Below are 24490 nucleotides of genomic sequence, written 5' to 3'. Positions count from 1 at the left end.
ATCAAAAAGGAGAATTTCAGACCAATATCCCTGATGAATATGGATTCCAAAATCCTCAACAAAATCCTAGCTAATAGGATCCAACAATACATTAAAAGGATCATCTACCATGACCAAGTGGGATTTATCCCCGGGAGGCAAGGGTGGTTCAACATTCGCAAACCAATCAATGTGATAGAACACATTAATAAGAGGAGAGAGAAGAACCATATGGTTCTCTCAATTGATGAAGAAAAAGCATTTGACAATATACAGCATCCTTTCCTGTTTAAAACTCTCCAGAGTATAAGGATAGAGGGAACATTTCTCAAGATCATAAAATCCATCCATGAAAAACCTACAGCAAATATCATTCTCAATGGGGAAAAGATGAGAGCCTTTCCCGATTAAGAACACATCAAGGATGCCCACTCTTGACACTATTGTTCAACATAGTACTAGAAGTCCTAGCAACACCAATCAGATAAAAAGAGAAATAAAAGGTATTCAAATTGTCAAAGAAGAAGTAAAACTCTCTCTCATCGAAGATGACATGATACTTTATGTGGAAAATCCAAAAGACTCCACCCCCAATTTAATAGAACTCATACAGTAATTCAATAATATGGCACAATACAAAATCAATGCACAAAAATCAGTTGCTTTCTTATACACTAACAATGCAACTGTAAAAAGAGAAATTAGAGAAACGATTCCATTTACAATAGCACCAAAAACCAAAGAGGTAAAAGATCTATACTCTAGGAACTACAGAACATTCATGAAAGAAACTGAAGACACAAAAAGATAGAAACACATTCCATGCTGATGGATCAGAAGAATAAACATTGATAAAATGCCTATACTACCCAGAGCAACTTCTTCAACTCCATCCTGATCAAAATTCCAATGACATTTTTCAAAGTGCTGGAACAAATAATCGAAAAATTTGTATGGAATCAGAAAAGGCCCAGAATCACCAAGGAAATGTTGAGAGAAAAAAAAAAAAACAAAAAACCCAAAGCTGGAGGCAACACGATTTGGCTGATTTCAAGCTATATTACAAAGCAGTGATCACCAAGACAGCATGGTACTGGCACCAAAACAGACATATAGATCAATGGAACAAAATAGCCCAGATATGGATCCTCAACTCTATGGTCAAATAATCTTCAACAAAGCAGAGAAAAATATGCAATGGAAAAAAGACAGTCTCTTCAATAAATGGTGCTGGGAAAACTGGACAGCCACATGCAGAATGAAACTTGACCACTCGGTAACACCATACACAAAGATAAACTCAAAATGGATGAAAGACCTCAATGTGAGACAGGAATCCATCAAAATCCTAGAGGAGAACATAAGCAGCAAGCTCTTTGACACTGGCCACGGCAACTTTTTTCAAGATACATCTCCAAAAGCTGGTGAAACAAAAGCAAAATTGAACTTTTGGGACTTCATCAAGATAAAAAGCTTCTGCACAGCAAACGAAACAGTCAACAAAACAAAGAGGCAACCCACAGAATGGGAGAAGATATTTGCAAATGACACTACAGATAAAGGGCTGGTATCCAAGATCTATGAAGAACTTTTCAAACTCAACACCCAGAAAACAAATAATCAAGTCAAAAAATGGGCAGAAGACATGGAAAGACACTTCTCTGAAGAAGACATACAAATGGCTAACAGACACATGAAAAAATGTTCATCATCATTAGCCATCAAGGGAAATTCAAATCAAAACCACATTGAGATACCACCTTACACCAGTTAGAATGGCAAAAATGGCAAGGGAAAGAAACAACAAATGTCGGAGAGGTTGTGGAGAAAGGGGGAACCCTCTTACACTGTTGGTGGGAATGCAAGTTGGTACAGCCTCACTTTGGAAAACAGTGTGGAGGTTCCTCAAAAATTTAAAAATAGAGCTACCCTATGACCCAGCAATTGCACTCCTGGGTATTTACCCCAAAGACACATATGTAGTGAAAAGGGCCATGTGGACCCCAATGTTCATAATAGCAATGTCCGCAATAGCCAAACTGTGGAAGGAGCTGAGATGCCTTTCAACAGATGAATGGATAAAGAAGATGTGGTCCAAAAGCAGAGGCAGCGGAGGAAGATGGCAGCAGCCATACCACAGCGGGATGGGACCGTGGAGCAGCTGCACAGTGAGCAGCTACCCAAGAAAGACATTCTCAAGTTTCTACAGGACCACGGTTCAGATTTGTTTCTTGCACAACATAAGTTATTAGGAAACATTAAAAATGTGGCAAAGACAGCTAACAAGGACCATTTGGTTACAGCCTACAATCATCTTTTTTGAAAGTAAGCATTTCAAGGATACTGAAAGTATAAGTAAAGTGTCTGAGCATGTGAAAAATGTGAAGCTTAATGAAGATAAACCCAAAGAAACCAAGTCTGAACAGACTGGATATATAAAATCTGTCCTTAAAAAAGGAGATAAAACCAACTTTCTCAAAAGGGAAATGTTCACTGCTGGTATACAGGAACACTACAGGATGGGACTGTTTTAGATACTAATATTCAAACGAGTTCAAAAAAGAAGAAAAATGCCAAGCCTTTAGGTTTTAAGGATGGAATAGGCAAAGTTATCAGAAGATGGGATGAAGCACTCTTAACTATTAGTAAAGGAGAAAAGGCTTGACTAGAGATTGAACCAGAATAGGCTTATGGAAAGAAAGGATAGCCTGATGCCAAAATTCCAAATGCAAAACTCATTTTTGAAGTGGAATTAGTGGATATTGACTGAAATAGCAATGCTTCGGATATAAAGACATCAGCAATAATAAAACATGGCCTTGAAAAAACATATAACTAATCAGAGCTGGTTACTATTGTACGGGAAGAGTCACTGGAAAATTCAAGAATTCTGATATTGTTTACCCAATCCCCAACTTTTAATATATGTAATCCATTATAATTCCCTAAAGTTTGAAATATTTTACTACAGCTGTGTAAAATATTGGTTAAGAAGAAATGACTTTCCTTTTACCTCATGTTGTAAACTAAAAGGCTCAATAAAAACAATTCAGTGTCTTGAAAGAAAAAAAAAGATGTGGTCCATATATACAATGCAATATTACTCAGCCATCAGAAAGGATGAATACCCAGCTTTTGCATCAACATGGATGGGACTGGAGGAGATTATGCTAAATGAAATAAGTCAAGCAGAGAAAGTCAAGTACCATATGGTTTCACTTATTTGTGGAACATAGGAATAGCATGGAGGACATTAGCAGAAGGAAGGGGAAAAGGAAGGAGGAAATCGGAGTGGGAGATGAAACATGAGAGGCTATGGACTCCTAGAAACAAACTGAAGGTTTTAGAAGGGAGGGGGGTGGAGGGATGGGTTAGCCTGGTGATGGGTATTAAGGAGGGCACACACTGCATGTAGCACTGGGTGTTATATGAAAACAATGAATTGTGGATCACTACATCAAAAACGAATGATGTATTGTATGGTGACTAACATAACATAATAAAATTAATTAAATTTAAAAAATAAAAATATAAATATAAACTGATTTCTCAGTAGAAATTTGGAGTCCACAAGCAATGAAATGTTATATTTTAATTTCTGAAATAATAATATTAAAATTCTGTCAATAGAATTCTATATCCATTTATCTGTTGATGTTCCAACTATCACTGCATTCCAGTCATAAAACCCACTTGATTTTGGTGTGTAATCCTTTTAAAGTCCTGTTGAATTCTGTTAGCTAGTTTTGTTGGGGGTTTCTGTATCAATTTCATTAGAGATGTTGGTCTGTAGTTTCTGTGTCAATTTGGAAATATTCCCTTCGCTTCAATTTTTTGGAAGAGTTTGACGAGATTGGTATTAAATCTTACAATTTTTGCTAGAATTCATTGGTGAAACCTGGTCCTGAGCTGTTTTTTTGTTTGTTTGCAGGTTTCTGTATTTGCCTATATATTTACCTTTACGAGAACTTTATATTTTGTAAGAGTTTAAGTTACCATCGACCATACTTTCATTACTTGATGAACTCCCTTTATCATTTCTTTTATACCAGGCCTAGTGATAATGAACTCTCAGCTTGTTTATGTGAGAATGTCTTGATTTCTCCCTTATTTCTGAGGGACAATTTTATCAGATATAATATTCCCTGTTGACTTTTTCCCCCTCTCTCTCAGCACTTGAAAATGTAGTTTTCCATTGCCTTCTGAGCTGCAAGTTCTCTCCTGAGACATCTATTGATTATCTTATAGACGTTCGACTGTAAAGAGATGAGTTGCATATCTTTGCTATTTTCAAGATCCTTTGTCTCTGACTTCCAGCAGTTTGATTATAATGTATCTTGCAGTAGGTCTTTGCAGATTTCATTGTCGTTGGAAATTAGTTTCTAATATTTGAATTTCCATTTCTTTCATCAAATTTGGGAAGTTTTTCACCATTATTTCTTCAAATAATTCTTCTAATCCTTTTTCTCTTTTTCCCCTGTGTTATGTCCTTGATGCATATATTGATTGACACAGATATTATTCCGTAAATCCTTTAGGCCCTGTTCACTCTTCTTTATTCTTCCTGCTCCACAGACTTGATAATTTCAAATGACCTGTGTTTAAGTTAGCTGATTATTTCTTCTGCCTGTTGACTTGTGTCAGTTTTTCAACTCAATTATTGTAATCTGAAGCTCCTGGTTTTTTTTGGGGGGGACTTTAAAAAGATATTTTCTTTTTTTTAGACATCCTTTTTGTTCTTAAATCATTTTCTTGAATTCTTTCATTTTATTGTGCAGTTGCCTGCTGAAGTAATTTTGAAGCTCACGGAATATATGTAGGAAAGATGTTTTAAAATCTTCACCAAGTAAGTCAGAGGCCTATGTTTATTTGCAGTGAGTTTCTGGAGATTTATTTTGTACCTGTGAGTGGGCCATTTTCCTCTTTCTTTTGTATGCATTGTGATTTTTTTTGTGGAAATGTCATAGCTAAAAATATCCCTAATTTGGGATAGGAAACAATCATCCAAATGCAGGAAGCACGGGCTTTCATCATATTAAACAAAAGCTGGCCCACACCAAGACATATCATAGTATAATTTGCAAAATATACAGATGAGGAAAACATCCTCAAAGTAGCAAGGGAAAAGAAATACCTAACCTACAAAGTAAGACAAAATCACATTATCAGAATATTTCTCAATAGAAATCTAGAAAGCCAGAAAGGAGTGACATGATATATCCAACGTTCTGGAAGAAATATTAAAGGCAACTATTTGGGGGAAAAAAAAAAGCAATGAAGACTAAAAAGAACCAGAGAATATCACCAGACACTAACTATATAGGTAACACGATGGAACGAAATTCAAATCTATCAATAATCACTGTGAATGTAAATGGACTAAATGCTCCTATTAAAAGACACAGTGTATCAGAGTGGATAAAAAAAAACAAGACTGATCCAAATAGTGCTGAGTATAGACATTTTAGATCTAACAGCACCTGCAGATGGAAAGTGAGGGGGTAGAGAACCATCTATCATGCTGATAGATGTCAGAAGAGAGATGCAGTAGTCATAATTATATTAGACAATAGACTTTAAACCAAAGACTGTAATAAGAGATGAAGAAGTGCGCTGCATCATAATTAAGGAGTTTATCCAACAAGATCTTACAGTTGTAAATGTTCATGTTGCCAACACTGGAGCAGCCAAACATATAATCAATTAATGACAAAGATTAAAAAGCTCACTGATAATGATACAGTAATAATAGTGGAAATTAACATCCCATTTACAGCAATTGACAGATCATCTATGCAAAAAATCATTAAGTAAACAATGGCTTTCTGACATACAGGACCAAATGGAATAAACAGGTATATTCAGAACATTTCATCCTAAGGCAGCAGAATACATATTCTTTTTCAGTACACATGGGACATTCTCCAGAATAGATCACGTACTGGGTCACAAATCAGTCCTCAACAAACATAAAAAAGACTGAAATCATACCATGCATATTTTCTGACCACAACACTATAAAACTTGAAGTCAATAACAAGAAAAAATTTGCAAAGACTGCAAATACATGGAAGTTAAAGAACATACTACTAAAGAATAAATGGGTCAACCAGGAAATTAAAGAAGAATTAAGGGGCACCTCAATGGCTCAGTCAGTTAAGTTTCTGTCTTCAGCTCAAGTCATGATCCCAGGGTCCTAGGATCAAGCCCCCACTGGGCTCTCTGCTCGTTGGGGAGCCTGCACCTCCATCTCCCTCAGAAAAAAATAAAAATGTTAAAGAAAAAAGAATTTAAAAAATACCTGAAAGCAAATGAAATGAAAACACAACAGTTCCAAAATTTTGGAATGAGGCAAAGGCAGTCCTAAGAAAAAAGTCTCAAATACACAAGCTAAGCTAAACTTATACCTAAGGAGCTAGAAAAAGAACAGCAAGTAAAGCCTAAATACAGCAGGAGAAGAGAAAAAATAAAGATCAGAGCAGAAATCAATGACATGGAAACCAAAAGAACAGTAGAACAGATCAACAAATCTAGGAGCTGGTTCTTTGAAAGAATTAATAAGATTGATAAACCTACAGCTAGACTTATCAAAAAGAAAAGAGAAAGGACCCAAATAAATAAAATCATGAATGAAAGAGGAGAGATTACAACCAACACCAAAGAAATACAATTGTAAAGACATATCATGACCAATTATATTCCAACAATTAGGCAATCTGGAAGAAAGGGAGGCGTTTCAAGAAACATATGAACTACGAAAACTGAAACAGGAAGAAATAGAAAACCTGAACAGACTCATAACCAGCAAAGAAATTGAAGCAATAATCAAAAATCTCCCAACAAACAAGAGTTCAGGACTAGATGCCCTCCCAGTGGAATTACATCAAACATTTAAAGAAGAACTAATTTCTATCCTTCTGAAACTGTTTCAAAAAATAAAATGGCAGGAAAACTTACAAACACCTTCCATGAGACCAACACAGCCTCAATTCCAAAACCAGACACAGACTCCACTAAAAGTAGAATTACAGACCAATATCCTTTTGAACATGGATGCAAAAATTCTCACCAAGATACGAACCAATAGTATCAAACAGTCCATTAAAGGGATTATTCACTTTAACCAAGTGGGATTTTATTCCTGGGCTGTAAAGATGGATCAACATCTGCAATTCAATGTGATACACTACATTTATAAAAGTAAGGATGAGAACCATATGATCCTCTCAGTAGATGCAGAAATGCATTTGACAAAGCACAGCATCCTTTCTTAATTAAAACTCTCTGCTGTATAGGGATAGAGGGAACCTCAAAATCATAAAAGCAATATATGAAAAACCACAGCAGATATCATTCTCAATAGGAAATAACTGAGATCTTTTCCCTTAAGGTCAGGAACATGGCAGGGATGCCCACTCTCACCACTATTGTTCAACAATAGTATTAGAATAGTACTAGAAGTCCTAGCCTTAGCAATCAGACAACAAAAAGTAATAAAAGGCATCCAAATTGACAAAGAGGTCAAACTTTCTCTCTTTGCAGATGACATGATACTCTATGTTGAAAACCCAAGACTCCACCCTAAAACTGCTGTAACTCATACAGCAATTCAGTAATGTGGCAGGATATAAAATCAATGCACAGAAATCAGTCGCATTACACAAACAATGAGGCAGAAGAAAGAGAAATTCAAGGAATTGATCCCATTTACAATTGTACTGAAAACCATAAGATACATAGGAATAAATCTAACCAAAGAAGCAAAGGATCTGTACTCAGAAAGCTATAGAACAGTTACGGAAAAAAGTGAGGAAGATGCAAAGAAATGGAAAAATGATCTATGCTCATGAATCGTAAGAACAAATATGGTTTAAATGTCTATGCTACCTAGAGTAATCTACACATTCAATGCAATCCCTATAAAAATATCTTCAACATTTTTCACAGAGCTGGAACAATAATTCTAAAATTTGAGTGGAATCAGAAAAGACCCCAAATAGCCAAAGTAATTTTGAAAAAGAAAACCAAAGATGGAAGCATGAAAATCACAGACTTCAGGTTGTATGACAAAGCTGTGATCGTCAAGATAGTATGGTAGTGGCACAAAGACACAAACATCAAGCAATGGGACAGAATAGAGAACCCAGAAATGAACCTTCCACCCCATGATCAACTACTTTTCAACAAAGCAGGAAAGACTATCCAAAGGAAAAAAGACAGTCTCTTCAACAAATGGTGCTGGGAAAACTGGACAGCCACATGCAGAAGAATGAAATTGGACCATTCTCTTAGGCCATACACAAAGATAAACTCAAAACAGATGAAAGACCTAAATATGAGACAGGAATCCATCAACATCCTAGAGGAAAATGCAGGCAGCACCCCCTTTGACCTCGACTGCAGCATCTTCTTGACAGACACATCTCCAAAGTCAGGAAAAACAAAAAGCAAAAATGAACTACTGGGACTTCAGCAGGATAAAAGGTTTTTTGTAAAGCAAAGGAAACAGTCAACAAAATGAAAAGTCAACCAACAGAAAGGGAAAAGATATTCACAAATGAAATATCAGATAAAGGGCTAGTATCTGAAATCCATAAAGAACTTATCAAACTCAACATCCCCTCAAAAAAATTAAGTTAAGAAATAGGCAGAAGACATGAAAAGAAATTTCTCCAGAGAAGACAGACAGATGGCTCACAGACACATGAAAAAATGCTCAATATCACTTAGTACCAGGGAAATCAAATCAAGACAACAGTGAGATTCCACCTCACACTGGTTGGAATGGCTAAAATTAACTAGACATGAAACAACAAATATTGGCAAGGTTGTGGAGAAAGGGGAGCCCTCTTACACTGCTGGTGGAAATGCAAACTGGTGCAGCCACTCTGGAAAATAGTATGGAGGTTCCTCAAAAAGTTAAAAATGTAAGAGCTACCCTATGATGTAGCAACTACATTACTAGGTATTTATACAAAGGATACAAACATAGTGATTCAAAGGGGTACGTGCACCCCAGTGTTTATAGCAGCAATGTCCACAATAGCCAAAGTATGGAAAGAGCCTAGATGTCCATCGACAGATGAATGGATAAAGAAATAGTATATATATATATATATATATATATATATATATATATATATATATATATATATATATATATACAATGGAATATTACTCAGCTATCAAAAAGAATGAAATCTTGCCATTTACAACGATGTGGATGGAAGGAGAGGGTATTATGCTGAGTGAAGTCAGTCAGTCAGAGAAAGACAAATACCACAGGATTCATTCACATGTGGAATTTGAGAAACAAAACAGATGAACATAGGGGAAGGGAAGGAAAAATAAGATAAAAATAGAAAGGGAGGCAAGGTGGTACAGCCATTCTACAAAACAGTATGGAGTTTCCTCCAAATAGTTCTAAAAATAGATCTATCCTAAAATCCTGCAATTACACTACTAGGTATCGACTGAATGGATAGAAAATACTGATTCAAAGGGACACATGCACTCCAATGTTTATAGCAGCATTATCAATAATAGCCAAACTATGGAAAGAGCCCAAGTATTCAGCAACAGATGAATATATAAAGAAGATGTGATATACATATACACAATGGAATATTACTCAGCCATAAAAGGAATGAACTCTGCCATTTGCAACACCACGAATGGAGTCAGAGTGTATTATGCTAAATGAAATACATTAAAGAAAGAGAAACATGATTTCACTCATATGTGGAATTTTAGAAATAAAACACCAAAGCAAAGGTTAAAAAAAAGAAAGATTAAGGGAAATGAGAAACACAGTCCTAATCACAGTGAACATACTGAATGTCACCAAAGGGAAGTTAGGGATGGTTGAACAGGTGATGGGGATTAAGGAGTGGAGCTATTGTGCTGAGCACTGGGTGATATACAGAAGTTCTGAATCATGGGATGTCTGAGTGGCTCAGTTAAGGGTCCACCTTCAGCTCAGTCATTATCCCAGGGTCCTGGGATCAAGTCCCACACCAGGATCCCTGCTCAGCGGGGAGTCTGCTTCTCCCTCTGCCTGCCGCGCCCCCTGCTTGTGTGTGAGCTCTCTCTCCCTGACAAATAAGTTAATAAAAAGTCTTTTAAAAAAAAGAAGTTCTGAATCATATAATGATATATATTCAGAATCATACCTAACATTATTATTATATTTTATGTTCACTAGGATTTAAAAAAAACTTTAAAATATGAAATAAAATGTATATGAACCCTTGACAGACCCTGAATAGGTAAAATAATTTTGAGAAGGACAAAGTTTGAGGACTCAGTTTCTGAATCCAAAAACTGAGATACTGGCATAAATAAAAACAGAACAATCAAACAGAACAGAAAACATGCAAAAGACTCTCACATACTTGGTCAAATAATTTTTGATGAGGGTACCAAGACCACACAATGCAGAAGAACAGTCTCTTCAAGAAATGATTTTGGAAAAACTAAATATTCACATGCAAAATAATAAAATTACGTTCTTACCTAACACCATGTTAAAAAATTAACTCAGAATGGATCAAATACCTAAATGCAAGGTCTATCAAGATTTTAGGAGGAAATATGAAAAGAGAGCTTCTCAGTATTGGAAATGGCTGTATAGCTTTGGATGTGACACCTCAGCCATAGAAACAAAAGTAAAAATAGATAAATTAGACTGCATCAAAATTAAAACTTCTGTGAGCCAAATGCCACGTTAAACAGAATGAAAAGAAAACTGAAAGTTGGGAGAAAACATATGCAAAACATGTATGTGGTAAAGAATTAAAATCCAGAATATCTTAATAATGTCTACAAGTGAAAAAGAAAAGCAACTGATTAAAAAATTGGCAAAGAATCAAGAAGCTATACAACTGTGTATTAAGAACATGAAAAGATTACACTACCAATCATTAGGATAATGAAAATGAAACACACAATGAAATATTATTTTTACATCCACTAAGACAGTTATTATAAAAACAACAACAAGTGTTAGTATACGGGGAGAAAATGGAACTCCGAGGCATTGCTTATGGGAATGCAAAATTGTAGTCATTGTGAGAGACAATATAGAAGTTTCTTAAAAATAATTAAATGTAGAATTACCATACGATAAAGTATTTCCACTTCTAGGTATATGCAGAAATGGAATAAAAGGGACTCCAACAAGTATTTGTACACCAATTTCACAACAGCACCATAATAATAATCATAATAACCAAAAGATAGAAGCAACCCAAGTATACATCCTCAGATGGACAGAAAAACAAAATATGGTCTATCCAGATAATGGAATATCATTCAGCTTTAAAAATGAAATTCTGACATGTGCTACAACCTGGAAACTTAAACATATTATGCTGAGTTAATCCAGACACAAGAGGACAAATATTGTATGACTTCACTTATAAAATATGCAAATGAGGCAAACTCATAGAAACAGAAAGCAGAATGTTTGCAGGGGTTAGAGAGGGGAGGATTGAAAATGATTATTCAACGGGTAGAGACTTTCAGTCTGGGAATGATGGAAAAGTTCTGGAGATATATCATGGTGATGGTGATACAACTTTGTGGATGTACTTAATGCCAATGAATTATATAGTTAAAATGATTAGATAAATTTTATGATGTGTATATTTGCCAAATAAAAGCTAAATACAGCTTTAAACCTAAAAAAAGTCTCCACTGTACTTTACTGATTTATTTAGTCTATTATCTGTTCCCCTTGAAAGTGTGACTTGCCAATGGGTGACATAAAACAGGTATTTAATAAATACCTGGCAAAAGAACGAATATGAAGAGTAGCTATAGGAATCTAAAAAATTTAGAAAATAAAAATATTGTCCCTACACACAATAAAAATGTGACTTGTTGAGCAAATCAGCTACCTTTCCATTAAATGCCTAAAGAACAATTCCAAAGAAACATGAAATTAATACATTAACAGTGTAAAACTGAATGTAATGTGTTTATAATTAGGGAAGTCAAGAAATTAACAATCTGCAATCATGCAGAAGCGATGGGTAATACTGACATAACAGGAAAAATAATTATTTTAAAATGGCAAAGTAGGAACAAAGCAAACACAAGAAATGATCTGACTCTGGAACAGTGGAGAGTGAACTGGATCTACATGGCTAAATTCACAATTTTATATTTATTTTAAAGCATAAAACCAGTATGAAAATAAATAACAGTGTTGCATTGGAGGGGGGATAAGTGAGGTAGATTGGGGGAAAAAATCTGTAAATCTAAACCAATACTTAAAAAAATTAAGGAAGAAGACCTCACAAGAAATGTATTAACTACAAGTGAAGAATATCAATTTTATAATGCAAAAATCTGATAGACACCATATCAATATGAGTAGAGTGGACTTCAATAGTAATAGAGCAAATTTGTGTGTGTCTCCTAATAGTAGGCACATGACTCTGTATCACTTCTGAGTGTTCCACCCAAAAATATAAATGTGATTCTAGTGAAGAGAAATCACACAAACCCACATAGAGGGACATTCTACAAAATAATGTACACGTCAAAATGTCAAGGCCACAAAAGTCATAAAACACAAAGACTAAAGAAATGATCCAGATTAATGGATTACATCAATACAAACTGTAAATTGTGATTGTAACCTGTGTTAACAAAAAATTGTTTTTTCTTTAAGGACATTTGTGATACAATTGGTAAAAGTCAAGTAGCTCTGTAGATTTGATAATGGTAATGAATTCATTAATTTCCTTATTTTGATTACTGTGCCTTTGAGAAAAAGTAACTGTTTTTAGGAATAATAAAGATAATGTCAAAATAAATGTCTAACATTATTTTTTTTAATTTTATTATGTTATGTTAGTCACCATACAATACATCATTAGTTTTTGATGTGGTGATCCACGATCCATTGTTTTCCTATAACACCCAGTGCTCCATGCAGAACATGCCCTCCTTAATACCCATCACTGGGCTAACCAATCGCCCCTAAACCCACCCTCTAAAACCGTTTGTTTCTCAGAGTCCACAGTCTCTCATGGTTCATCTCTCCCTCCAACTGCCCCCCCTTCATTTTTCCCTTCCTTCTCCTAATGTCCTCCATGCTGTTCCTTATGTTCCAATAATAAGTGAAACCATATGATAATTGATTTTCTCTGCTTGACTTACTTCACTTCACATAATCTTATCCAGTCCCACCAATGTTGATGTAAAAGTTGGGTATTCATCCTTTGTGATGGCTGAGTAATATTCCATTGTATATATGGACCACATCTTTATTCATTCATCTGTTGAAGGGCATCTCGGCTCTTTCCACAGTTTGGCTATTGTGGACATTGTTCCTAAGAACATTGGGTTGCATATGGTCCTTCTTTTCACTACATCTGTGTCTTTGGGGTAAATACCCAGGAGTGCAATTGCTGGGTCATAGGGTAGCTCTATTTTTAATTTTTTGAGGCACCTCCACATTGTTTTCCAAAGTGGCTATACCAACTTGCATTCCCACCAACAGTGTAAGAGGGTTCCCCTTTCCCCACATCCTTGCCAACATTTGTTGTTTCTTGCCTTGTCAATTTTTGCCATTCTAACTGGTGTAAGGTGGTATCTCCATACCATTGATTTGAATTTCCCTCATGGTTAATGATGATGAACATTTTTTCATGTGTCTGTTAGCCATTTGTATGTCTTCTTCAGAGAAGTGTCTTTCCATGTCTTCTGCCCATTTTTTGACTTACTTGTTTTCTGGGTGTTGAGTTTGAGAAGTTCTTTAAAGATCTTGGATACAAGCCCCTTATCTGTAGTGTCATTTGCAAATATATTCTCCCATTCTGTGGGTCGCCTCTTTGTTTTGTTGACTGTTTCATTTGCTGTGCAGAAGCTTTTTATCTTCATGAAGTCCCAAAAGTTCATTTTTGCTTTTGTTTCACTAGCTTTTGGAGATGTAGCTTGAAAGAAGTTGGTGTGGGCGATGTCAAAGAGGTTACTGCCTATGTTCTCCTCTATGATTTTGATGGATTCCTGTCTCACATTGAGGTCTGTCATCTATTTTGAGTTTATCTTTGTGAATGGTGTTAGAGAATGGTCGAGTTTCATTCTTCTGCATGTTGCTGTCCAATTTTCCCAGCACCATTTATTGAAGAGACTGTCTTTTTTCCATTGCATGTTTTTCCCTGCTTTGTCAAAGATTATTTGACCATAGAGTTGAGCGTCCATATCTGGGTCCTCTATTCTGTTCCATTGGTCTATATGTCTGTTTTTGTGCCAGTACCATGCTGTCTTGGTGATAACAGCTTTGTAATATAGCTTGAAATCAGGCAACGTGATGCCTCCAGCTTTGTTTTTCTTTTTCAACATTTCTTTGGCAATTTGCGGTCTTTTCTGATTCCATACAAATTTTAGGATTGTTTGTTCCAGCACTTTGAAAAATGTCATTGGCATTTGATCGGGATGCCGTTGAAGGTATAGATTGCTCTGGGTAGCATAGACATTTTAACAATGTTTATTCTCCCAATCCATGAGCATGGAATATTTTTCCATCTTTTTGTGTTTTCTTCAATTTCTTTCATGAGTGTTCTGTAGTTCCTAGAGTTCTGTAGTACCTCTTTGGTTAGGTTTATTCTGAGGTATCTTATGGATTTTGGTGCTATTGTAAATGGAATCGTTTCTCTAATTTCTCTTTCTACAGTTGCGTTGTGAGTGTATAAGAAAGCAACTGATTTCTGTGCATTGATTTTGTATCCTGCCACATTATTGAATTGCTGTATGAGTTCCAGTAATTTGGGGGTGCAATCATTGAGGTTTTCCACATAAAGTATCATGTCCTTTGCAAAAAGAGAGATTTTGACTTCTTGTTTGCCAATTTGAATACCTTTTATTTCTTTTTGTTGTCTAATTGCTGTTGCTAGGACTTCTAGTACTATGTTGAACAATAGTGGCAAGAGTGGGCATCCTTGACGTGTTCCTGATTTTAAGGAAAAGGCTCTCCGCTTTTCCCCATTGAGGATGATATTCACTGTGGGTTTTTCATAGATGGATTTTATGAACTTGAGGAATGTTCCCTCTATCCCTGTACTCTGAAGAGTTTTAATCAGGAAAGGATGCTGTATTTTATCAAATGCTTTTTGTCCATCAATTAGGAAGACCGTATCGTTTTTCTCCCTCCTCTTATTAGTGTGTTCTATCACACTGACTGATTTAGGAATGTAGAACCACCCTTGCATCCCGGGGATAAATCCCAGTTGGTCGTGATAGATGATCCTTTTAATGTATTGTTGGATCCTATTAGCTAGGATTTTGTGGAGGATTTTGGAACCCATAATCATCAGGGATATCTGTCTGAAATTCTCCTTTTTGATAGGGTCTTTGCTTGTTTTGGGGATCAAGGTAATGCTGGCATCACAGAATGAGTTTGGAAGTTTTCCTTCTGTTTCTATGTTTTGAAACAGCTTCAGGAGAATAGGTATTACTTCTTCTTTGAATGTTTGGTAGAATTCCCCAGGGAATCCATCAGGACCTAGACTATTGTTTTTGAGGAGGTTTTTGATCAGTGCTTCAATCTTGTCACTGGTTATTGGCCTATTCAGGTTGTAAATTTCTTTCTGTTTCAGTCTTGGCAGTTTACAGGTTTCCAGGAAGGCCTCCATTTCATTAATTTGGGTCCTTTCTCTTTTCTTTTGGATAAGTCTGGCCAATGGTTTATCGATCTTATTCATTCTTTCAGAGAACCAGCTTCTAGTTTTGTTAATCTGATCTACTGTGTTTCTGGTTTCTAATTCATTGATCTCTTCTCTAATCTTAATTATTTCTCTTCTAATGCGTGCCTTAGGCATCGTTTGTTGCTTTTTCTCTAGTTCTTTAAAGTGTAGAGTTAGTTGGTGAATTCGGGATTTTCCTATTTTTTTGAGTGAGGCTTGGATGGCTAAGTATTTCCCCCTCAGGACCACCTTTGCAGTATCCCATAGGTTTTGGACTGATGTGTTTTTGTTCTCATTGATTTCCATGAATTGTTTAAGTTCTTCCTTGATTTCCTGGTTGACCCAAACATTCTTGAGCATTCTGGTCTTTAGCTTCCAAGTGTCTGAATTTCTGCCACACTTTTTCTTGTGATTGAGTTCCAGTTTTAAAGCACTGTGGTCTGAGAATACGCAGGGAATAATCTCAATCTTTGGTATCGGTTGAGACCTGACCTTTGACCCAGTATGTGGTCTATTCTGGAGAAAGCTCCATGTGCCCTCGAGAAGAATGAGTATTCTGTTGTTTTAGGGTGGAATGTTCTGTATATATCTGTGAGGTCCATCTGGTCCAGTGTGTCATTCAAAGCTCTTGTTTCTTGGTTGATTTTCTGCTTAGATGATCTGTCCATTGGTGAGAGTGGAGTATTGAGGTCTCCTACAGTTAATGTATTGTTATCGATATGACTCTTTATTTTGGTTAACAGTTGGCTTATGTAGGTGGCTGCTCCCATGTTGGGGGCATAGGTATTTACAATTGTTAGATCTTCTTGTTGGATAGACCCTTTAAGAATGATATAGTGTCCTTCTGTGTCTCTAATTACAGACTTTAGTTTAAAATCTAATTTGTCTGATATAAGAATTGCTACCCCAGCTTTCTTTTGAGGTCCGCTGGCATGGAAGATGGATCTCCACCCCTTCACTTTCAGTCTGGATGCATCTTTAGGTTCAAAATGAGTCTCTTAGGCAGCATATGGATGGGTCCTGTGTTTTTATCCAATCTGCAACCCTGTGCCGTTTTATGGGAGCATTTAGGCCATTCACGTTGAGCGTGATTTTTGAAAGATATGAATGAATTGTCATCATGTTGCCTGTGAAGACGTTGTTTTTATAGATTGTCCCTGTAAGTTTCTGTTGTATATGACTCTTGGGGTCTTTCTCCTTTTATAGCACCCCCCTTAATATTTCTTGCAGGGCTGGCTTAGTGGTCACATATTCTTTCAGTTTCTGCCAGTCCTGGAAGCTCTGCATCTCTCCATGCATTCTAAATGATAGCCTTGCCACATGAAGTATTCTTGGCTGCATGTTCTTCTCATTTAGTACCCTGAGTATGTGTTGCCAGCCCTTTCTGGCTTGCCAGGTCTCTGTGGATAGGTCTGACGTTATTCTGATGTTCCTCCCTCTGTACGTAAGGAATGTCTTCCCCCTAACTGCCCTTAAGATGGTTTCCTTGGTTCTAAGATTTGTGAGTTTTACTACACCCTGTTTTCCTTATCTTGGGAAGGGTCCTCTCTGCCTCTAGGATGCGAATGTTTGTTTCATTCCCCAGATTAGGGAAGTTCTCAGCTATGATTTCCTCAAATACATCTTCTCGTCTTCTCTCTCTCTCCACTCCCTCCGGGATTCCAATTATTCTGACGTTGGAACGCTTCATGGTGTCACTTATTTCTCTGATTCTATTTTCAGGGATTCTGAGTTGTTTTTCCCTGGCCTCCACTTTTCCCTTTTGATCTATTATATTGTCTTCCAGGTCGCTTATTCGTTCTTCTGCCTCACTTACCCTAGCTGTTAGATTATCTATATCGGATTGGATCTCATTGATCACATTTTTACATTTTGCCAATCAGTTTTCATTTCTGCCCTTAGAGACTCTGTGTTGCCATTAATTGATTTGTCCATTCTAGCCACTGTCTTCACAATTGCTACCCTGAATTCCATCTCCGACATCTTCTTCTATCTGCATCCATTTGTAAATCTGCAGCATAAGTCATAATCTCTGAGTCTTTTCTATTTTGGGGGTTCCTCCTCCTAGTCATTCTGTTGATGGGTGTTTGAGGGAATGTATAGAGTCCAAATTATTGACCAGAACCCAAGCAAGATGCACCTGTTTTCTAGGGACCTTAGGGTTGCTGGCCTCTTGTTTTCCCATCGTGTCTTCTGGGGGAGGGGCCTGTGTGCTCTTACTCAGGCAACCCTGTTTGGGCAAGTTGCCCTGCCCCCCTGTGGCAGGGGATGGGCTCAGCGGGAATCAGTTTTTGGGGCTTTTGTTCTCTGGCGGCTTTCCGTGTCTCTTCCGTGCGTCAGACCAGAAGAGACCATTTCCAACCCTCTGCCTCAGGGCAGAGAGACCGCAGTCTGTTCTTCAGAGCTCTCCAAGCCCCACTGTCTCTGTTTCTGTCTGTGTTGCTATAAACTGCAGCGTCCTGGGTTGTGTGCCCCTCTGCAGCGCCCCGAGTCCTGCCTCCAGGTTGGGGCACGTCTCTGCCCTTTGTGCTTCTAAAACTGCCAGCCACTCCCAGTTCACACGCGCGACCCCGCCGCTCCGGGTTTCTGCCTAGGGGCTGCCCTAAAGTCCTTTCCCCGCCGCTACTGGTTTGTGAGTCTGGGCCCCGTCCTCAGCGAGCAAGGCTGTCGCTCACGGGTAGTGTAGGATCCCCACGGTCAGGCACCCTCCCGCTGCCATTTATCCTCCAATATCTGCCCGCAGAATCATGGCTCCCCACTTCGTACCTCAAAACCAACTGCCTGCGATACTGTTTGTAGAGATCCAGATGTTCTTACATCTCAGGCTGATTTCATGGGTGCTCAAAGTAGTCTAGTAGAAATCCAGCTCAATTCCAGGGACCAGGTGAAATAGGGTCCCCTTCTCCTCTGCCATCTTTCCTAAATCCCAATATCTAACTTAAAAAAAAAAAATCTTTGAAGGGCTTTCGAACCACAAAGGAATTTTGTATGTGAACTGTTTATTAGATTTCACTGTCATATTTTCTGAGTAATTGTATTGTACTTAAGTAGGAAAATGTGTTTGTTCTTAGACTTGTGCAGAACTGTTTAGGAAGAATGTATCATGATCTTCAATTTACTGTCAAATGGCTCAGGAAAGAAAGTTGTATGTACATTAAGTCCTTCAAAATACACTGTGCTAACCCTGTCCTTCAAATAAAATCTTTTGTCATTAAATAAAGTATATTTAACTTATGCACAGAAACAAAGCAGAAAGCCATATGCTTATTTGATTGAAAGTACATTCTGTATAAAGTGCCCTTAAAGTAATATCTTCCTTTTATTTACATTTAATTTTTAAAACTTCCATCAGAAGCATTAGGGAAATGTCATGTGCTTAATATCTGAAAGTATCCTGTGATGAACCCATACTTTTGGTAACACCTATTCTTTAACACTTATGTGTAGAAGCATTAGGGAAAAGCCATCTATTTAGCTCCTTGATTATACCGTATGCTCAAACTGTACTTCAAGTAACATAATCCTTTTACCTGTGTTTTTCACTCATGCATAAAACGTTAGGGAAAAGGCATGTGTTTATCTCCTTGACAACACTATGCTTAAGCACTGCTGGCACAACCACCCTCCTTTCATTATCTATGTTGTTTTTTTTAATGTGTACAACCATAAAGAAAATGCTATATTCTTGATTGTTTGTTACCTGCACCGTGTATAAAGTGTCCTTACAGTAACTTCTCCCTTTCTTCAAGATATAAGTGATTTTTAAACCTATGTCTAGACAAAAAATAAATTCAAAATGGATGAAAGACCTAAATGTGAGACATGAAACCATCAAAATCCTAGAGGAGAAAACAGGCAGTAATTTCTCTGACATTGGCAAGATAACAATATCTTTCTGGATATATCTCCTAAATCAAGGATATAAATCAAGAGAAATAAAAGCAAAAATAAACTCTTTTGGTTACTTCTTTCCCTCGGCTCTCCGTGAAATGTCCCCTTGTTTATGCCCCCTCCCATCCAACAGCACGGTCCGTTTCACACCACACTGTCGCCATGGCCACTGTCACAGGGAGTGTATGCAGGTAAGCCACACCGTTCTACTCTCACATTGGAGCCTGTCAGCTTCATCTCATCCATCTCCTCCACTCATCCCCTCCCGTTTCATGTGGGACGTGCACACGCCCTCCTTCTAGGGCAGTGCTTGGGGTTGGTCGGCAGAACATCAGGGGACCTCAGAAGTCCCCTGACCATTTCCACTTACCTTCAGAGGTGGAGACTGAAGTTTCTCGGGGCTGTAAGGATCAGCCTGGCCAGCAAATGCATGTCCATGGAGTGGGTCGACACGAACGCAGCAGTGCTCCGAGTGTGGGGGGCTGGTCCGGGCGCAGCTGCTGCAGCCGCTATCCACAGAGTCGGCTTGCCAACTCCTAAAGATAGACATTGCAAAAACCCACAACACGTGTGTCCAGGTGGCCTTCTTTCCCTTCCTCTTCTCTTCCCCAACTTCCCCAGTCCACGCTGCCTTCTGTTCTCTATCAGGAATTCTCCACTGAACTGTACTAGAGTGTAGTGGAACCGATGCTAACGTTGTCCAGGATTTCATGTTTTCCATTTTGTGGATCCTTCCCTTTCCTCCACTGAATTTGGTAAAAACCCCTCGCCAGAACTACAGTGTCACAAAAATAAAATATACCGTTTCTTACAAAACTGAAAAAAACGAAGTGCGCATCACAGAACAGCATGCCACGCATGACCGCGGACGCACCCAACGACACCCACGGGCTGCCAACGATCGCACGCAGGCACTCTTCCCATCAAGTCAAAGGGCCTGTTTTCTAGGGGACACCACGTGACAGGGGCTTCAGTAAGATGGTCTGTGTGTTTCTACCAGCAAACTGCAGCTGCTGAAGAGGTCAGCATCCCGAGCCCTGCCTCCCAGCCCCACCTGGCTTCCCGCCAGTCCCCGAATACCATACTCCACCCCTCGGCCATGCCCTATTCCTCCCTGCAGTAAATTTAGACAAAGGTATTCAGAAGCAGCAGGAAGCTTTGGAAACAGGACGCTCTCCGTGGAAAAACGTGGAAGTAAAGCAGTACCACGGTGCCTCCAGAAGGGATCAGACAGAAGTCCGTTCCCTCGAGGCGCTCGCCCATTTCCTCTATACCGCCGCTGCTGCAGGGCGGTCTCTACTGAGCGCAGGCTTGGCCGACGGGCCGCTTCGGGTACCTCTCGGACGCGGCCTCGGCGAGCTCCTCCTTCCGCTGCCTCTCGAGGACCTCGTCCTGCGTGTACTCCAGCTTCACCCGCTCCTCGGCCAGCTCGCGCTCCACGGCCTGCAGCTGGGCGGTGGTTCTGGCCAGCAGCACCGTCACGACGTCCTGCGGGGGGGACAGGGGCGCTCCTGAGCCGTGGCTGGCCACCCTCGCAGGCTCTCCAGGGCCAAGAAGCGCACGCCGCGTGCCAGCAGGATGTGGCCGAGCCACCTCATGCAGTTCTGAGGGCGCCAATTTTAAAGCCACCCGTGTGTCGCTCCCAATCACTAGCTTGTCTGCATTAAAGCCACCGTCACGAACGGCCATATATATCGAAACCTCCCGCTCCCGTGCCTTCCCTTGAACCTGCCTCTTGGGCACCGCTACGCTCCCACACTAAGTGTGCAGAGACGCTCGTGAGAGATGAAGCCCCGGGACAGCGGGTGGCGGCGGGGGGAGACCAGCGGCGCTCAGCGGCGCGAGAGGCGGGCACACGTACCGTCTTTCCCGCGGCGGCGGCTTGTGCGGGGTCCCCGGCGGCACCCCCTGCCCGCTCGCTCTCCCTCGCCCTGGGCGGCCCGCAGGTGCTGAACACCTGTAGCGCGTACCAGCGCAGCTGCATTTCGCTAGACCCATCGTAGTCGGCCAGGTTGATGTGAGCAATGCCCTGCACAAGTGTTTAGGGGGAAAAAAGGCAGAACTGAATGATTTCACCTTAACAACCAAGAGGAATCTTGTAAAACATCAAGGTTGCCCTTCAGTCATAACCGGAAGGACAGAATGTGTCATTGCTCTTCAAAGGACTGCAGTAAAATGAAAGTGGTAGCAGACAATCTTCTTGAGGGAGGCTCCTGGCCCGCTGCTTCGGCCCCATGGGGAGGTGCCAGGAGGCAGACAGGGGCAGAGAGTGGACAACCTGGGGGTGGGGGAGGTCAGGCTTAGGGTCTGCCCACTGATGAGCTGTGGAGTTGCTCAGGGATTTCTGAAGCAAGACAGGGCTGGCTGAACGCCACCATCTAATTCTACTGCCAGGGGTGAGGCCAAGGGGAGAAATTCCAACCTCACAAAGAAGCCATCCTGGTTTCCAAGTCATGGCCCCGGCCAGTGCATGGTTGGGGCACTGAACACAAGCTGCTCGGGCTCTTAGTTCAAGGAGTACCAGATAAAATACACAGTAGCCAGTAAATGTGAACTGCAAATAAAGAACTCATTTTTTTTAAGTGTAAGAGTCTGTCCCAAATATTGCATGGGACACCCTCATACTAAAAAACAATGTATAGTTTATTTGAAATTCAAATTCAACTGCCCATCCTACATTTTCCAAATCTGCCAACCCTACTCAGTTTCCTCAACTGAAAATGGGAATAAATATAGAAGTTTTGCAAGTATTAGTTGAGATAATATAGTTAAAGTACAATGCACTTGGGAAGATAAATGGTTTTACCATCCGTTTCTGTACTTCCGTGTGCCAAGATCACTTAATGTTATGACAATTTCTGAGCAACACACCACAGTAAAAAAGAAGGGGAGAGAGGGAAAGGAATTAAGGGACAGAAACAGAGAAAAAGGATACAGACAGGGAGAAAGAAAAACAAAGGAGTATAAACAAAAAAAAGAAAGAAAGAAGACAAAAGTTTGGTGAGAAAAGAAAAAGTAAATGACAAAGAAAGGCAGAAAGACAAGAAGAGAGGGGGTAGGAGACAGTTTAAGAGAGACTAAACAGAAAGAAAGGAAGGAAGGAGTGGAAAAAAGATAAGAAAGGAAAAGGGAGAAGTGATGGGACATACCAGCAGTTCTTCCTGCAGCTGCTGACTCACTGAACATACATATAACTGAAGTGACTTCAACGTCAACATGCTTGAATGCACAGGGATTCTGAAAATTTCATTAAATATCAGGGGAGACTGGAATTCCAGAGCCTTAGAGCAGTAACTGTTCAGGGTGCCAGAACTGACTGGTAGGAAATAGACTCGTATGTGTCTGGAACCAGAAAAAGGAAGGAAAAAACACAGAGAGGTAATGCTTACTGACAGATCAGTGTGATTAAATGCAAAAACTTCATGAACGTATACACATTTCGCTGTTCGGATACCCACGGGCAGGAATTTTAAAGTCTTTTGTCAAAGGTCCTTTTCTCGACTAAGAGTAAGCCCAAAGAGTTTACGTGCCCCTGGAGATCAGGAGGGAAAAACACTCACAAAGAGAAAGACTTACAAGTCAGTACTTATGACTTTGAAAGGAGTCAAACAGGTCCTGCTTTCACCAGCTTTTTCGGAAGCCACCTGCACTGATCTCTCCATGGCCTTTTGGCTCCCTCTTCAAGCTCTGCCTGCCTTGCCTCCAAGACCATTCACACCAGCCTGGGCTTCCTGCCCTGTCCACTCTCAGCAGGGAACAAATGAGAAGCTCAAACACTGGTGAATGCCATGAAGTACGCCATCAGGGTGAGCAAAATCCCAGGGTGAGCCCTCAGCCACTTACAACCCGGTTGCTCCCAAGGCCTTTGGCCAGGGCCCTCTTTAGAGGACAAGTTTGTAAAGACTCATGGGAGGGGACTGCACCCTTGGGCTTGACTGGCCCATGACTGGTATGCTCTGCCGCCTGGTAAGTGGGACCCACTGGGCAGCCCTCTTGGGCCACGGAGCTCACAGAGGTCGTGCCCTCCAATGGCAACAACACAATTTTCCTTCTCCTTCGCTCAGACAAGGGCTCCTGGTCCCGGCCACAAGCCTCTCCATTCACTTCGTAGGATAACAGGGCAGAATGGACATTTTAAACCAAAATGCTGCTACTTAGGATCATTGCAGCACATAACCAGCCTGGCTTCACGAACTTCATCTGCCTCAAATATGAACTACTCCTTCTATTTCAGACATTGCCTGGTATATTATTAGGAATGAACTTTGGAACTCAGGTTCCCAAACAGTCTTTTCCTTCCTCAAACTGCTGAGCAGAACAGGTGAGTGAGCAGTGCTGTGTGGAGATGGCCCAGGAGCTGTCTCGGTAGGGGTGTTCATCCACCCCTGAAGCAAAACACTGCCACCAAGCCAGCTTACATTTTGCAGTCTTCCTTCATGACCAGTTCTGCAAAATTCTTTAGCTGGAACACATTCACAAGAAGACACTCACTGGCACTGTCAAGCCTAGGGAATAAAATAGAAGCTCGTAAGCTGCACATCCCCCACAGTAGAAACCTCCTAGTGACTGACCTACAGCAACGGCCCTCAACTGTGCATTCTTTTACCCTGGACACATGCAAAGTCTAGAGACATTTCGACTTTCCTCACTGTGTGCAGGGGGGAGGTTATGTGTTATTGGCCCCTATGGAGTGGGTACCAGGGATGCTGCTCAACATCCTACAGCACAAAGCTCAGCCCCCACAGCACAGAATGACCAAGTCCCAGATGGCAACTTGGGTGCCACCATCGAGAAACCCTTGATTGGAGTGGTAACAGTGAGCAAAACGAAGCTGTGGGACGTAAGCATCCTGCCTTGCTAGTCTGAACACTACTGGTTACTGCTCTCATGGACACTGTGATTAGAACCAGAAAAGCTCTGTGTTG

At 39.8% G+C, this 24490-nt stretch overlaps 1 protein-coding gene and 1 pseudogene across 5 annotated transcripts in view; one reads left to right on the top strand and one right to left on the bottom strand.

Annotated features, from left to right (window-relative positions):
- LOC148162072 (protein WWC3-like) overlaps nt 1–24490 on the bottom strand; it is a 233709-nt gene that overhangs the window by 25045 nt on the left and 184174 nt on the right. For all 5 annotated transcript variants that reach the window (XR_015767215.1, XM_088020350.1, XM_088020351.1 and 2 more), the window contains 5 exons: nt 23984–24070; nt 22715–22907; nt 21427–21594; nt 20902–21053; nt 19936–20101 (listed from right to left, as the gene is read on the bottom strand). Coding sequence is in view for 4 of the 5 variants with exons in the window: in XM_088020350.1 (XP_087876476.1) it covers nt 19936–20101; nt 20902–21053; nt 21427–21594; nt 22715–22907; nt 23984–24070 (766 nt within the window). In the remaining variant the exon portion in view is untranslated. The remainder of the gene's footprint in view (nt 1–19935; nt 20102–20901; nt 21054–21426; nt 21595–22714; nt 22908–23983; nt 24071–24490) is intronic.
- LOC148162074 (peptidyl-prolyl cis-trans isomerase FKBP3 pseudogene) lies at nt 2087–2749 on the top strand (annotated as a pseudogene).

This window comes from Eumetopias jubatus, unplaced genomic scaffold, assembly GCF_037043125.1.
Source record: "Eumetopias jubatus isolate StellerSeaLion01/CBP00866 unplaced genomic scaffold, mEumJub1_p1.0 scaffold_23, whole genome shotgun sequence".
NCBI classification, from domain to species: domain Eukaryota; kingdom Metazoa; phylum Chordata; class Mammalia; order Carnivora; family Otariidae; genus Eumetopias; species Eumetopias jubatus.
Note: the sequence above shows the minus strand (reverse complement) of the source record. Positions and strands in the feature narration are given on the sequence as shown.